This window comes from Mustela nigripes, chromosome 3, assembly GCF_022355385.1.
Source record: "Mustela nigripes isolate SB6536 chromosome 3, MUSNIG.SB6536, whole genome shotgun sequence".
NCBI classification, from domain to species: domain Eukaryota; kingdom Metazoa; phylum Chordata; class Mammalia; order Carnivora; family Mustelidae; genus Mustela; species Mustela nigripes.
Window position 1 is genome coordinate 136,238,861 of NC_081559.1, and position 16,450 is coordinate 136,255,310.

At 38.0% G+C, this 16,450-nt stretch overlaps 1 protein-coding gene across 3 annotated transcripts in view; it reads right to left on the bottom strand.

The window, feature by feature from the left end:
• Positions 1 to 4,310: 4,310 nt before the first annotated feature.
• EYA1 (EYA transcriptional coactivator and phosphatase 1) overlaps positions 4,311 to 16,450 on the bottom strand; it is a 360,536-nt gene continuing 348,396 nt past the window's right edge. For all 3 annotated transcript variants that reach the window (XM_059394706.1, XM_059394705.1, XM_059394707.1), the window contains one exon: positions 4,311 to 6,304. In XM_059394706.1, the coding sequence (XP_059250689.1) occupies positions 6,224 to 6,304 (81 nt within the window). In that variant the 3' untranslated portion in view covers positions 4,311 to 6,223. The remainder of the gene's footprint in view (positions 6,305 to 16,450) is intronic.

Genomic DNA, 16,450 nt, shown 5'->3' on the forward strand with positions numbered 1-16,450 from the left:
CCCATTGCCCCTCCCCCCACCCCCATTGCAAATGTTCTACAATCTAGTGAGGTTCTCATCACAGTCTGCCTTTTTATCATGTATCTCTGTGCCCTCACTACATGGCCAACCCTCTGGGGATAGCCCTGAAATCCAGCAGAATTTTTAGTCATAGTAAGATCTCCCCAGGTGTTGAATTGGAGTCCTAAGGATTTCAGAAATATAGGAAAGGCCAATTGGGAATCAGAATGGATTGGAAGGGAAAAACCAAGAGCAGGAAAATGCACTTCCCAAATTGCCTGCATGTGCCAGGAGGTGAGTACAGTGGAGGTCACTCTTACATACACCTGATTGTCATGAAACAGTGACTTTTTACCTTGGCTATTGCATAAGCCCTATTCAAGACAAATCAGAGTCTCTGAGGTGGGGTTCAAGCATTAGTATTTTTCAAAGCACCTAGGTGATTTCAATGGGCAGCTAATTGAAAATTACAGGCATAAGGAAATTAGGGCTTGCAGAGAACTTTCTTTTATGGAGTTACCAAGAGGTCCCTGCTGAGTCCTGCCACACCGCACATAGAGGGAGGAAGTTAGTGGGGGTGAGTAGATGGACAGCACTAACATGGAAAACATCAGGTAGTTGAACTCCTTTTACACCTTGTACACACTCCATTGTCTGTGGTCCTTGGAGCTTTATGTCAAGCCAAGACAGAAGATGGGACAGGCCTTGGAGTGCTTGTGGGAGAAGCGGGACTCCCAACTTCAGCTGACTGGAGGAAATCCACTTTCAGGGTTGTCAGCCTAGCCATCATCCCCATGCAGAAAACTCCCCCAGTCAGACCAGCCCACAAAACCAGAACAGAACCACCATGCAACTGTGCAGTCACACACTCAGTAACTCTGGGCATGTCTTGTTCCCCCACTGGAGAGTTCTCTTCGAAGGGCTTTCCTCTGGCAGAGCATCCGTTTTTCTTCTGTTGCCAATAAAAATCCCCGGCGCTGTTCTTTCTCCTTCGCTTCCTTCTATTGCTTCTGACAGAGTTTGCCAGTTAGCTGAGGTCAGGATTTCCTTTTTACAAACAACCTGCTTTCAGTCAGTGGGGCCAAAGGTTTCCTAAATTACAAACCCTTTCATTTCTTCTGCCACAAGTTATCCTGTCAGTTTGTATAATTGCACAGAATAGAGAGAAATGGAAACATTCTGAGACACTGAGAGAAGCGCTTTTACCAACTCTATCCTTTCGGGTTGTCAAAAAACTCTCCTGAATGGGATGGACAGGACTATTCCAGTGGAATCTTTCAGAGCCGCATGTTGTGTGAGTAAGTTCCAGTGTCTGGAAGGAAATTTCTCACAGGTCTTAAATGAACACACAATGTCTGTGGCATCATCTCTGCATTCTGTTAAGCAAATGACCTCCTTTATATTCATTTGAATTGGGAAACACCCATGTCAGATTCAAGTATTTTTTTAAAAACAAATTTTGTAAGTTATTGCTAAAAGTTGACATTTGTAAATACCAATTAGTAGATAAATTTTAAGTCAATCTCTGAAAAGATGACATGGAATTGAGGGTGCTTGCTAAGGTTTTTTTAAAAAGACATCATTAGGAAATTGTACGAACTGGGTGGACAGGACACTGAATATGCCTTGAAAACTGAGAGGGGCTCTCTAAGTTCACCCCGGTATGCAGAGATAGAGCAGGGAGGCAAAGCCAATGTTTGCTGCCCCTGGAGCTCTTGATCTTTCCATGATTCTGTGTTGTATCCAAGAGTTGGTTGGGGTCGTGACTCTGCCTTATTTGGCTGTGACCTCTGGCAAAGCATTTAACCCAAGTTTCGTAATCTGTAAATTAGAAGGGGCTCAACTATTTAGACCGAACATTTTAAGTCTCCTAGAGACTCACTGCCACAATGAAAGTTTCCAGGCTGTGTGTATTAATGCAGGAGCCTGAGGGAAATTTCTGTTCCTATCGCACTAAGCCTAAAGTTTACTCTGAGATGAAGGATAGGTAAAGCCTGTGCCCTTCTCCTCTTCTGGTCACTTCTACCCTCACTCAATGGTGAGCAGTCCCAAAGTCCATGGCTTTCCTTTTCTTCTCTCCTTCCCTTGCCACATTCTGCCCAATCAAGGCTTCTTTCATATTCACCTTCTCTCCCTTCTCCTCAGACCAACCCTAGCCTTCAGATCTTTGTTTAGAGGTCAGTTCCTGGAGGGAAGCTTTCCCCTACCTGCCTATGCTGCCTATGCCAGTCCCATTTCACATCCATCCCTACTGCTCATGGAAGCCTGTTTTATCATTGTAACTGATCCCTTTTAAGATTACTATCTGAATGCTTGAGGGCAGGGAGAGGACTGTTCTGTTCACCTTTTTTGGTTTTGTTTCTTTTTTTGTGTTTGTTTTTGTTTTTGTTTTACTAAACCAGAATAAGGCAGTGTCTTGATAAATGGTCTGTGCCATCAAGGACCTGGTTCTGCCCTATTAAGCTAGTAACTTGTTTTCCTACCTCTTTTCTTGCTCTTTGACAATCCATTCTCCACCCCGCCCCCAGGGTCATTATGTCAGAGTGTGTCAGATTTGTTTAAACCCTCAATGGTCTCCCAATTCCATTTAGAATAATATCCAAATCTCTTGCCAACACTTCAAGGCTACAAGGTCTCCCTCCTTTTCCAAAGTCATCTCTTCTTGGACCCATGGGCATGATTTTTCACTCCTAGAACACAATAGATAGAAGCCTTCTTCTCGAGGACCTTCGCCGGTTTTCTGTGCCCCTGATCTTCACATGCTGCTTATTTCTCAGCAGTTGATTTAAGTTCATACATTATGGTTCTGTCCATCCTTATGCCCTGTCACTTATATTCCCTGTCCCAATTTTCCAGCAAGAGTGTTTCGAATATTCATTCATTCTTTCATGTCTTGTCTATTACCTATTTTAGTGTAAAACCCCATCCTCAGGGGCAGGGACCTTCCTTAGCACCTAGGACAATGCCTCCCATAGTGGGGGCCCAGAGAATCTTTATGGAAGGGAACAATATGAACTCCAATGAGACTACAGACATTGAGTGGGAGAAGGTCAGGAGAGGGGACTAATGCTGGGTGCCATGATGCGAAAGAAGGCTCCAAAGAAGAATCCTGCACTGAGAGTGGAGGATGTCATTAATGGAAATAGGAATGCTCTGAAAACAAGTGAGGCAGGGATGCTTATAGGTGGTTTGGTCCATTAAAGAGTCCAGTTAATGTGCACTGAAGGTTTGTTCATAGCAGTAATGAGAGATTATGGTGGGAAGAAAGTAGATACTATACTTGGAAACTTGGGAATGCCAAGTAGAAAAATTTGGGCTCTAATCAGTGGTCAAAGGGAAACCCTTTACATATATTAGTCGGGTAGTATTATGTTAGAAGTGTTGCTTTAAAAAATTATCTTTTGGGCGCCTGGGTGGCTCAGTGGGTTAAGCCACTGCCTTCGGCTCAGGTCATGATCTCAGGGTCCTGGGATAGAGCCCCGCATCGGGCTCTCTGCTCAGCAGGGAGCCTGCTTCCCTCTCTCTCTCTCTGCCTGCTTGTGATCTCTGCCTGTCAAATAAATAAATAAAATCTTTAAAAAAATTATCTTTTGAGGCTATAACCTCCATTTTGCCCATTTTCCTTATTTTCTTTACCTGAGACTTAAAAATCCTTCCACTCCCCATCCTTGCCTGTCTCTGAAGACTTTATCCAAACTTTTTTTATTCTCAGGCATCCAAACGTGCTCACGCACTTCGTCACTCAAGCCACTTGCCTGGGTGTGTACCTGTGAAAAACGAACATCGTGGTCCTGATAAATGAGGCATATAACCGCATGTTTGATTTTTCATGTGTTTGTGTGTATGAATGTTGTTTCTAAGGTTGAATCCCAAGAGGAAGCAAGTTGTACTGTTTTATAGCTCCCTGTCAGTGACTAATCTGGCCAAATTTTAGAGGTAAGTGTTGTGGATGTTCTTTATAGATAGAACTGCTTTATTTTGCTATCCCTATGGTATTTGAGTGGCTAAATCGATGCTCTGTTATCCAAGATTCTTGATGCTGAATTCTGTTCTATGGTAAATTTGAATGAGGGTCCAGTTTATATAGTTTTAAAGGAAGTGTAGAGCCCTTCTGTTCATCTGTTCTTACAGTGATCAAAGAAACAGATGTTACCCTTCTGGTTTAGTCTCCTCAAGGACTGATAAAGCCATTATTACTACAATTACTTCATACCACTTCCTTTTTTTGGACCAGAAGCATGCTAATGCAACCAAGATCCTATTTCTCATAAACGAGAGATAAGAGAATGTATTCAAGGAGATTACAGTACTTCACAAATCAATTTTATTAATTTAAACACAAAATTAATGAAGAAAAATCCTGTACACAATTGTGGACACAACACACCTTTATACAGTAAAGCCAGGATAAACTTTGCTTTCCAATCTGCAGAGTACAAAAACATAAAATGAAAAGGCTAAAAAATTATCTTCTGTTTGCTTCAAGCAAAAAAAGAAAAAAAAATACCCAAATTTGATTTTTAAGCAATTTGGAAAACTCACAACTAATTTTAGCAGCAACATGAAACTTCAGGAATAGTTAAGAGCAGCTCTTTAGCTACTTTGGGTTAAAGCTGGTGTGTGTTTGTTTTTTTTTCCCTCAATGTAATTTTAAAATTCATCCAAAAAGTAATTTCATAACAATGGAAGGTTTTAGATGAAAACTAGTGCCCAAATGCCTCACTTTTAGAGAGACTGTCTTATGGCATAACAAAGGTGACAATTTTTATTTCCCAGATTTATGCCTTATAGATAATGCAGGTGAGAAATAACCTTGCTGATGATTATTGGGCCATGTCCACTGCCTGCAATGAACTTTCCAGGGAGGGTGGGGTGGAGGAAAACAGAGGGAATGATCAAAAAGTCGTGCTCATTTCCAGATAGGTGATAATGCCTTCCTTTATCTAAGCAAGAAAATACAGACCCTATAATCTGAGCACACAAACTTGGCTAGTCTCCAATTCATGAATCATTTTATTAATAAAATATATCTAATAATCATCTACATTCTTTCTGTGGGAAGAAGCATTTGCATAATCATTTTTTTCAAGTAGTTACATATAATACATGAGTGTTGAAACTGAAAAAGTGAGGTTGTAAGAGGACTGTTTTTTGTTTTTTTTTTTTTTTCAGATTATTTAAGACACCGCTGTATTTTAACCAAGGTCCTCCTAAGAGCATTAAAAAAAGAAGAAAAAACTGATGGAAAAAATAATTTGGAAAACAAATTTCTATTAACATCCATGCTTTTGGTCTTGACAACATTATCTAAAAACAAAAAACAAAAAACAAACTCCATTATCTACATATTTATACCCAGTACTTCGATAAGGCACTGCACAGGACTTTCTGCACACATGGCCTCATACTTCACTATCAAGGCATCGCTACCTTTCAATATCATTTTCTAAACAATATGTAAAAGAATCATCCATTATTACAAATTTACACCCCAAATTCTCTGTACATGATTGTCTCAGTGATGTACATATTATACGTTTAAATTAGACATACTTTAAACTACTTTGCAATGTGCTAAGATTCAAAGTACTTGCTGTGTCGTGAGGCAAAGGCCTTTAATTGCTTATTATGATGCTACTGTCTCTTCAGTTACTAGATGTCAAAAAAGTCTGGTTGAGTGAATTGTATGGTGCTGGAATCATACCTCAATTAAAGCTGTTTTTAAAAAGTCTGTTCATAAATAAGTAGAGATGTACAGATTACCCTGGGTATGAGACACCAAAAAAGTAAACTTTCTTTCCAAGAAGATCCCCTCCCTGGTCTTCGGGAAACACATTTCAGTCTTTGTTGTGCAATCAAGTTTGCTGTATTGGAAAAGCTAATGTTTCCGTCACATTGAAGATGTGAACAATGGAAGCGTCTGCAGGTCCTTTCTTCACAGGTTTGAACCATGTAATTACTGTGGCAAAACACATCACACCATACTAGAACATTCTCATGGCTTCTTCTCATGGGATTCACAGTACTAGAGTCAACAGCTGGTCTGAAGAGATCGATGTGGTCCTTCATTTACCACAAGAGCAGAGGTGAAGACCACCGGCAGCTGTGCGTCCACATGGTGAAATCGCGACATTGGGTACTCCAGCGCGGACACAGGCCTCAGGCCTGCTGGATTTGTTCCTGGTCACAGGCAGTTGTGCGGTTCCAAAGTGCTAGGTGGCTGTTACAGGTACTCCAGTTCCAAGGCATGATGGAGGGCCATGAGGTCCGAGTGACTGGAGATCCTCCAGAAGGGCATGGCGTGCTGTGAAAGGGGCAGACACACGGTGAGGACAGGCCATGCTCCCAGCACGAAGCCTGAACCCTGCTTTTGAAATTCGCTACAACGCTCATCCCTTTTTCTCAGCATTGTGAGAACTGCCAGGGAAGAGCTTAACATCACATCTGTTTAAAACAAAAATTCAAACTTAATCCTCCCCGAAGACTACTGGATTGCATTTTAAAATATAATCTGGAGTCTGCTTCTTTTAAGAAAGTGATGGATATCTCTGAAGTCGATCTGTACTGTGACTTGAATGCCAATTCCAAATTGTACATAAAACACAACAGCTATGAAGGAAACTTTGTCAAACACGGGTGCCTTTCAAAATATGGATCCAGTGGATTTATAATGCTAAAAGTGTAAGCAGTTTTCCTTAGAAGGTAGCTTTTTTACATTTTTCAAAACTTAATTTTGCTCATGTAAGAAGCAGCTTTTTTTCATTTACTTCTATTAGGCATTCTTCACATTGACCTTATAATGGCTTTACCATATGGGAAAACTTTAAATGACGATCGAATGGTTTTTCTGGTAGTTGTTTAAAAAAAAAAAAAATCAGCCTAAAAATCTAGTTTAAATGATGAGACTCTTTGTAAAACACCTGAATCAGCCAGCGATAAGAAAAACAGGAAAAGAAGAGAGATTACCTCATCCCTGAAGGATGAAAACATGATTATAAACTCTTACTGCTCAAAGCTCTTCAGTAAGTACGTTGGCATCAGCAAAATCTTTTTTCAAATAAAGGAAAGGTAATCCTCGTTTTTTGGAAGACAGCATTCTACTTAGCCCATAGAAAAACTGCTTTTTAAAACAACAATAAAAGAAATACTGTGAAGGCCTGACTATACTTTGCAATTACGGTGCAAAAGGAATTACAATCAGACAAAAAGAAGGATTTGTCATGGAAGCAAATAGAGGAACATGAGAGTTTTGGGTGGGGGGGCTTATCTGTACCTAAAAGTGGAAGCAAGTAACTCTTTTGATGTAGATCACAGAACTGTTGTATTCTGAGAATGCCAAATATTAAGTTATTAACAATGCCTTTGTCTCAAGCAATCTACTAAAAGCATATAGCACAGTCCAGTATCAAATGTTGACCGTTCTGGACTCCCTAGCTTTCAATAGTCCAGCACTGAGACCCAGAAGACCTCTTTCCAAAGTTTTAGGATGGATCTACTTGTCAACTTTTTTGATTAGAAAAACAGACTGGACTCCTTTGCCTTCATTCACTCCTTCTCCGCATCTGCAGGGATGATGCCGTCTGTGGGTGAGACGTGGAAATGCACAACAGTCACGAACTTTTGTCTGTGTGTTACGAAAGGACTAGGAGGAGCCAGTTCCTCTGGCCTGGGAAGCTGGGGGAAATTCCTGGTAAAAGGAGGCAACCGTGAAGCTACGTTATGAAAGGATGACCATTCAGAAGAGCACCTGAAGGCTGCCTGTGTTCGGGGCAGAGAAGGAAGGGGAATTGCATTGTTACGATGTGAGAAAGACATGACTGGCTGCAGAAGCCACGTGGAGCAGGGCCTACAAGGAGGTCATCGATGATAATGATAGCGGTAATTTAGGGGGTATTTCATCAGGCACTGTCCTGAGCGCTTTATATAGAGTCTCAGATTCAAGCCTCTCTATAACTTCAGGGATAGATATGTATTACTATCATGGTGTCACCGAAGAAAAAACTGAGTCTTGGAGGAGGAGCGGAGAGGTTTGAATAACAGATGGTATGGAGTGCACACTGGATTCACATCAGGTCAGGTTTGAAGCTTAAGCCCAGAGGCTGTAATGCCTCCTAACTCTACTCAAGGGGCTTTTAATCCAACAGTATAAATTATCAGTACTCTAGTATATAGCCTGAAATACAAACACTCCCTCCCACGTTCTGTTGAGTAAGGAACACTGAAATATTATAGATCAGATCTGAAAAATGTTGACACAGAAAGCTTTTCTTTTTCTGTTAATAAAAATCTGTGTACTGTAAAATATTTGCATAATGTACAACTTCAGTTTTATAGGGAAAAGCAAATCATTTCTAATCCTACTATCCAGATAACCTCCATAAATCTATATCTTTTATGTGTGCACGCTCATATTTGAAATTGTGTATATAAATAGTATGTACCATTCAGCAACTTGCTCATTTTACTACATTTCAAGTCCATGTTTGACACATCATTTTTAAGGAAAATCGTTCACTATTTTAAAAGTTTTCAAGTGTTCAACTATATACGTATATATGTGCTATATATATATACAGCATTCTTGTATATTTAACCATCTTTTTAATATCCTTTTATTTTTAATTAACTTGTATATTTTTCTTATTTGTTTTATTTTCTCTAATGTGTCAGAGATTTGTTGTCCTTCCTCAAAGCTGCTTCTCATGAACAACTGAACAAAGGTTGAGTCATTCTGTTGCTCTTTTTTTTTTTTTTTTTTACAAAGTAAGTTCAGCCAAATTCTTTTGCATGTTGATTATCTGAAGTTAGATATGTTTCCCATTGACAACAAAACACATTTGAGAGCCATTGGTGTACTCAGCCGTATGTACTGTAGAATGGCAGAGAAACTGGAAAAGGAACTGAGAAAGATCCAACTAATTTCCTGGGTAAATGTTAAAATAAACATTAGGGATTTAATTCCATAGTAAACAAAGTCCTACAATGGTTATGTGTCTTATCTTCACAGTTCAGGGAGTTGATTCCAGCTTAGAGCACAGGTAACAGAGAAATTGTTTTAAACCATCCTCAAAACAGGTTATGGAAAGGCAAGGTTATTCACAAAGAGCCCTGGAGTGGCTTGTTCACAGAAATAGTAATAGCTTCCTCCTCCTATAGAGTATTATTAAGAACCACTGATCAAGTAGCACCCTGAAACAAATTCAAGTGATGAAATATGCCTGTGGTATATTACAGACACAACTCATTACAAGACAGTGATGATGGGGTCATTCATTTGAGCCAAAGTGCAGAAAGCTCCACAGTAATACTGGCAAACCTTAGGTATATATGAAAGGGAAGAGGTACTCTCTGGAAGCATCCCTATACAAGGACAGCAACTTCACCCTCAACACTATTTCATAACATGAAGGCTAACGATCTCTGTTAGAATCAGCAGCTTCAGTCTCACAAAACTCACTAGGCTTCTACTTTAAGAAAATCATATTTAATATTAAGTGAGTCATTATAAGAAGACTGAATCCAGGGGAGAGGAAACTCAAACTCATGTTCACAAATAATTAGAACTAATATTACAAATGCTTTCCCTAATTCACCACAAACTGATGCAAAGAGTTTATGAATGTACAAGAGCTTCCTAGCACAACTGGGTGCAAGAAAACAATTTTTTTCCATGTCAGTTTTAAACCTAAAACAGATATTTCTTATATGAAGTCAGAGAGATAAGGTGGCAAAAGAAAAGTAGGTGCCAGGATGAGGAGAAATGGGTTATACTCTCAACTCGGACATTAGTTATAGGATTTTGAATTATGACAGTTTTCCTGAGCCCCAGTTTATTTATCTGTAACATGAAGGTTAGGGGAAATAAATCAAGGTTGCTTCTAGGTTTAATAAAGTCTTTGACTTGAATATTGTATCTACTACAGATGTATAAAATAATCTGCATTACCTATGTCCCCACTGACAAGAACCAGCAGGCAAAAAAAAAAAAAAAAAAAAAGAGGCATTAGAATTGAAAAGGACAAAATATTTGCAGAAGACATGATTTTATACAGAAAACCCTAAAGACTCCATACAAAAGAAATGATAGCTAAGCAACAAATTCAGTAAAGTTGCAGGATACAAAATTAACATACAAAAATCCATAGTGTTTCTATGCACTAATACTAAATGACCTGTAAAAAACAAGTTAGGAATTAATTTAACCAAGGAAAATAGCTACACTAAAAAACACAAGACATGAATGAAAGAAACTGAATATGTAACAAAAGGAAAGATATCTCATGTTCATGGATTAAAAGAATTAATACTGCTTAAATGTCCATGATACCCAAAGCCACCCACAGATTCAGTGCAATCCCTACCATGATTTCAATGGCATTTTTTAAGGAAGTAGAAAAAACAAATGTAAAATTTATATGGAATTGCAAATAACCCCAAATGGACAGAGCGATCCTGAGAAAGAAAGTGGGAAACATCACATTTCCTGATTTCAAGGTATATTATAAAGCTATCGTAATAAAAACAGTATATTACTAGCATAAAAACAGACACATAGATCAATGGAACAGAATAAACCACTCAGAAATAAAACACATGTATATGGTCACATAACATTTGACAATGGAGCCAAGAATACTCAGTGGAGAAAAGGCAGTCTCTTCAATAAATGATCCTGAGAAAATTGGCTGCAAACATTTAAAGACTTAAATGTAAGACCAGAAATCAGAAAACTCCTAGAAGAAAACATTAAAAAATTCCTTGACATGGATCTTGGTAATGATTTTTTTTTGGACATGACACCTAAAGCACAAGCAAAAAAACAAGTGGATTGCATTGAAAATATACTTCTGCCTAGCAAAAGAAATGGTCAACAAAATGGAAAAACTAAAGAATGAAATCTAAAGAATGGGGAAAAATAATATTCGTAAACCATATATTGGATAAGGAATTAATGTCAAAAATATATAACAAACCCATACAAATAAGTAGTGAAACAACAAATAACCTGATTGAAAATAGGCAGGGAACCTAAATAAACATTTCTCCAAAGAAGATATACGGACAGCCAAAAGATACATGAAAAGATGTTCAACATCACTAATCTGGGAATTGCAAAACCACAATCTCATGTGTGTGAGAACAGCCATTATCGAAAGGACAAGAAGTAAAGTGCTGGTGAGACTGTGGAGAAAAGGGAACCCTTGCGTATTCCTGGTGGGAATGCCAAAAAACAAAACAAAAACAAAAACAAAAAACCTACCCTATGATCCAGCAATTCCACTTTTGGGGGTATATATCCAAAGGAAATGAAAACATTGTTGAAGAGATATCTGTACCCTTATGTTCATTACAGCATTATTCATAATAGCCAAGACATGGAGACAACCTAAGTGTCCACTGATGAACAAATGGATAAAAGATTTATGGCATCTATATACGATAGACTATTATTCAACCATAAGATAGAAAATCTTAACATTCACAACAACATTGATAGACCTTATGCCAAGTAAAACAAGTCAGGGAAAGATAAATACTGTATGATCTCACTTATAGGTAGAATCTTAAAAAAAAAAAAAAAAAAAAAAAAAAAAAATCCAAACCCCAAACTCACAGGAAAAAAAAAAAAAAGATCAGATTTGTGGTTACCAGACACAGGGAGTGGGGGGATTAGATGAAGGTAAATGAAAGACATAAAGTTCCAGTTGTAAGAAAAAGAACACTGCTTTATAGTATGTCTAAAATTTAGGAGTATATTCTAAGACTGCTCAGTGTAAGGAAAAACATTAAAAAAAACATTTTTTTTGTAGCTATGATGACAGTTGTTAACTAAATTTATTACTTATTGTGGCAATCACTTCACAATATATGTAACCAAAATTGTTATGCTGTACACCTTCTCAAATTTATATAGTGATGTCTACCAATTATATCTCAATAAAAAAACAACAAAAAAATCAATGAATGCATTCAGAGTGAGGAGAGCTCGGTTATAAGCTGGAGAGGGTAAGCTGGGCCTGCACTGAATTTGAAGAATGGGCAAAGCTGGTTAGCTAGATGGGAAAGAGATGGGACTCCAAGTCAGGAGATCGTATACAATAAGGCTGATAGGTGGGATGAACAGAGCATTTAGTGTGACGTGATGGGACTGGGATGGTATGCTCAAAATAAAGACTAGTAAGGAAGGAGCTTTTTCCAGGTAGAAGCATTTGGGATATCTACTTAGGAAGGATGAATTGGAGGTGTGGCTGCCCAGTAGTAGAGAAATTATGCCAAGGGATAGTGGAAATGGAATGTGTACAATGGATAGGAGCCACGTGAAGAAACAATAACATATGTCTTGGTGATGGGTTGGAGGAGGAGAATACCAGGCAAATTTAAGGGGCGAACCGAGTTACTTTATTAGCTGATATTCAGAATGGATGACTTAGGATGCCTAAATGGAGATACTCCATCAGGTAATGAGAGCCATGGGACTAAAAACAGCTAATCACAAATATAAACAGAAAAGATAGCTGGAACTGATGAGTATATTATTAGTTTATCAGGTTTAGGCGTATATTGAGAGAAATAGATACTGAAGCAAATATCTTGGAAAGTAGCACACATTTTTGGGTTATTAGAACCAAAATATTCCTTAATGGGAAAATGACACATCCTTCCTGCTCCTCTTGTCCACATGTGCAACTTTCCAAATCCCTCTACTTTTTTTCCTCATCTAGTATTTTGCATTTATCTTTTCTAGATATACATAAAATTACTAACATAAAAAAAGCTGGGTGGATGAACACTCACATGTAAACTGAATTTTGCTGAAGAATATATTAATAAAATGTTAAAAACCACAAAAGGATATAACCTTTGGCTCAGGTACTGTACTTCTAGGAATTTATCCCACAGACACACTTGCCCATGCATGAATCACATGAAGACCATTCACTACAGAACTGTTCATAGTAAATATGGGAAACCACCTAAATATTCACCCCAAGGGACTCATTGAAGTGTAGCACATCCAAGTAATAGAATGCCAGTGCTGCAATTTAAAAGAATTAGAGATACAGAACTCCATGCACTGATATGGAATGACTGTCAGAATATATTGTAAAAACAAACAAAAAAAATAGGTACAGAAAAAAGTTTATAGTTACAATTTGTATGGGAAAAAATGAACATAGCTTTGCTTTCATATTATGTCAGAAAAATTTGCATATGGATGTACAAATACTTCCCCAATTATAAATAAAAAGATCTTGGAAGATAGATTATTCTAAAACTTCGGCATGAAATTTACTGCACAGCATTGCTCTTTTATTATTTACATATCTGGTCCTACTCTAGACCGAAGTGAATTCTTTAAGAACGAAGATGAAATCCAATTCAAGACCTGGCATATATTTCTCATTAAGAACTAAGTGAAATGGCTTTAGAATAATAAAATTCTCTGTACTTGATGTTAGTAATCCCCATATCTCAAAATCTATAAAAAAAGTCATTAAAGATATTATTATTATTATTATTACAAAAGCAGCTCTCATTTTTCTCAATAAGCTTGGAATTGAGCATTATTAATCAGGTTTTCCATTTCGTCTTGGATTTCAGCAAATTTTGGAGTTCACATTTAAAATGGACATTTTTGGGGGCACCTGGGTGGCTCAGTGGGTTAAGGCCTCTGACTTCGGCTCAGGTCATGATCCCAGGGTCCTGGGATTGAGCCCCACATCAGACTCTCTGCTCAGCAAGGAGCCTGCTTCCTCCTCTCTCTCTGCCTGCCTCTCTGCCTACTCGTGATCTCTGTCAAATAAATAAATAAATAAAATCTTTTAAAAAAATGGACATTTTTTTGTTTGTCTAGTATGGATGGCAATGCAGGAAGACCCTGAACCCACCTTCTCCATGAACACACTAAGTAGGCACTTATTTAGTAATATCTTCTGAAGAATTGCAAACTGACTGAACAGCTTCTTCACAACCAAAGACAGACTACATGGAGAATGGCAAGAGAAACAGAGACATGAACCCTCACTTCCAGTGCTGTGAATCACAGCAGGGTGGGATAGTACCAAGAAACCCTGAACACATTTGTCTGTCCTGGGGCACAAAAGCTTCAGGTTAAAGGGCAATTAGGATATAAAGGATCTAGTTCTAGAACTCCACCAAACAGTGAGAATGCTGCTGAAAAATCTCTCTGCAGTGGAGGGGTGGGCAACTGCCATGCTTTATGTTCCCTTTTTACCTTGATAGCCTGGACAGAAGCAGGGGCTGGGCAGTAGAACTGACCAACTCCCTCAGTGAGCCCATAGCCCACTGGAGCCCCAACTGTCCCACAAAGGTGACCTGATGGCAGTATACCCATGTTCTCTATAGCTCCAGTCATCTTGCCAAGGTGACACAAGCACAAAACAAACCAAAACACTGCAGGCCTGTACCACTTTTGTTGTAGATGACTTTCTAGGGCACCCTGAGAAGCCATGGCCCATGCCTACATTGGTTGCAGCCACCCTGCCATGGCACTTCTACATAAAATATTCTGAGATACACTGGCTTACATCTACTTCAGCTATCCTGCCATGGTACTCTCTGCACAAAGAGCACCAGGGCAACCCCAGCACTGAGTAACCAAGACCATGCCATCCATAGCTCCAGCATTTCAGCCAAAGTCACCAGGCATACACAGTCTACATAGAGGATGACCATACACAGGACCATTCCTTCGGGTTTAGGAGAAATTGCTGTTGTGCTTAATTCATATAAACAAACACAGAAAGTCAAGCAAAATGAGGAGACAGGATTATGTTCCAAAGGAAAGAACAAGCTAAAACCTCAGAACACAAACTAACTAAAATAGACATAAGCAATCTATCTGATAAAGAATTCAAAGTAATGGTCATAAAGATGCTCACTGGACTGAAGAGTGGATGAACTCAGAATTTCAACAAAAAGAAAATATAACAAAGAATCAAAGTTGGAGAATATAATAACTGAAATGAAAAGTATACTAGAGGGAATTGGCAGCAGATTAGAGGATGCAGAAGAAGAGGTCAGTGATCTGGAAGACAGGGTAATGGAAAGCACCCAAGCTGCATAGCAAAAAGAAATTAAAAAAAAAAAAATGAGGATAGGCTAAAGGATCTCTTAGACAACATCAAGCAAACAAACATTTGCATTATAGAGGTCCCAGAAAGAAAACAATGAGGGAAAGCAGCAGAAAACTTTCCTAATCTGGGGAAAGAAACATCCAGGTTAAAGAGGTACAAAGAATTCCACACAAATGAATCCAATGAGGTCTACACCATAACACATAATAATTAAAATGACAAAGTTTAAAGATAAAGAGAAGTTTTTAAAAGCAGCAAGAGAGAAGCAATTAGTTATATATAAGGGAAACCCCATAAAGCAACTGGCTAATTTTTAAGCAGAAACTTGGCAGGCTAGAAGAAAGTGGCATGATCTATTCAAAGAACTAAAAGGAAAAAACCTATAGCCAAGAATACTGGGCAAGATTATCATTCGGAGTTGAAGGACAGATAGACTTTCCCAGACAAACAAAAGTTAAAGGAGTTCATCACCACAAAACTGGCCTTATAAGAAATATTAGAATCTTTAAGTGGAAGCAAAAGGCTATAATTAGAAGAAAATTATGAAAGGACAAAATTTCACAAGTAAAAGTAAACATACATTAAAGGTAGTAGAAAAGTCCTTTATAAATCTAATATGAAGGTTAAAGACAAAGGTAATAAAACCAAGTATACCTATAAAATTAGTTAAAGGAACTCACAAAATAAAAAGATGTAAACTATGACAACAAGCACCTAAAACATAGAAGTAAAAATGAAGTTCTTTTATTATGTGTTTGATTTTAAGTGACTATCAATTTAATATAGGCTGCTATATACTTAGGATAGTATATATAAACCTCATGGCAACCACAAACCAAAACCCAGTAATAGATACATAAGAAAAAAAAGAGAAAGAGAGCCAAATGTAACGTTAAAGAATCCATCAATCACAAAGAAAGAGAGCAAGAGAACACAGGAACAGAGAAGAACTACAAACACAACCAGAAATCAATGAACAAAATAGCAGTAAGTACATACCTATCAATAATTATTTTAAATGGTCTAAATGCTCCAATCAAAAGACAGGGTGAAGGAATGGATAAAAAAACAAGACTCATTTATGTGTTGTCTACAAGAGACTCACTTCAGATCTAAAGACACATACAGGTTGAAAGGGATGGAAAAAGATATTCTATGCAAATGGACAGATATAAAAAAGCTGGGGTAGCAATGCTTATATCAGACAAAAATAGACTTTAAAACAAAGACTGTAAAAGAGACAATGAAGGGCATTACATAGTGATAAAGAGATCAATCCAAGAAGAGAATATAATAATTGTAAATATCTATGCATCCAACATTAGAGTCCTAAATACATAACACAACTATTA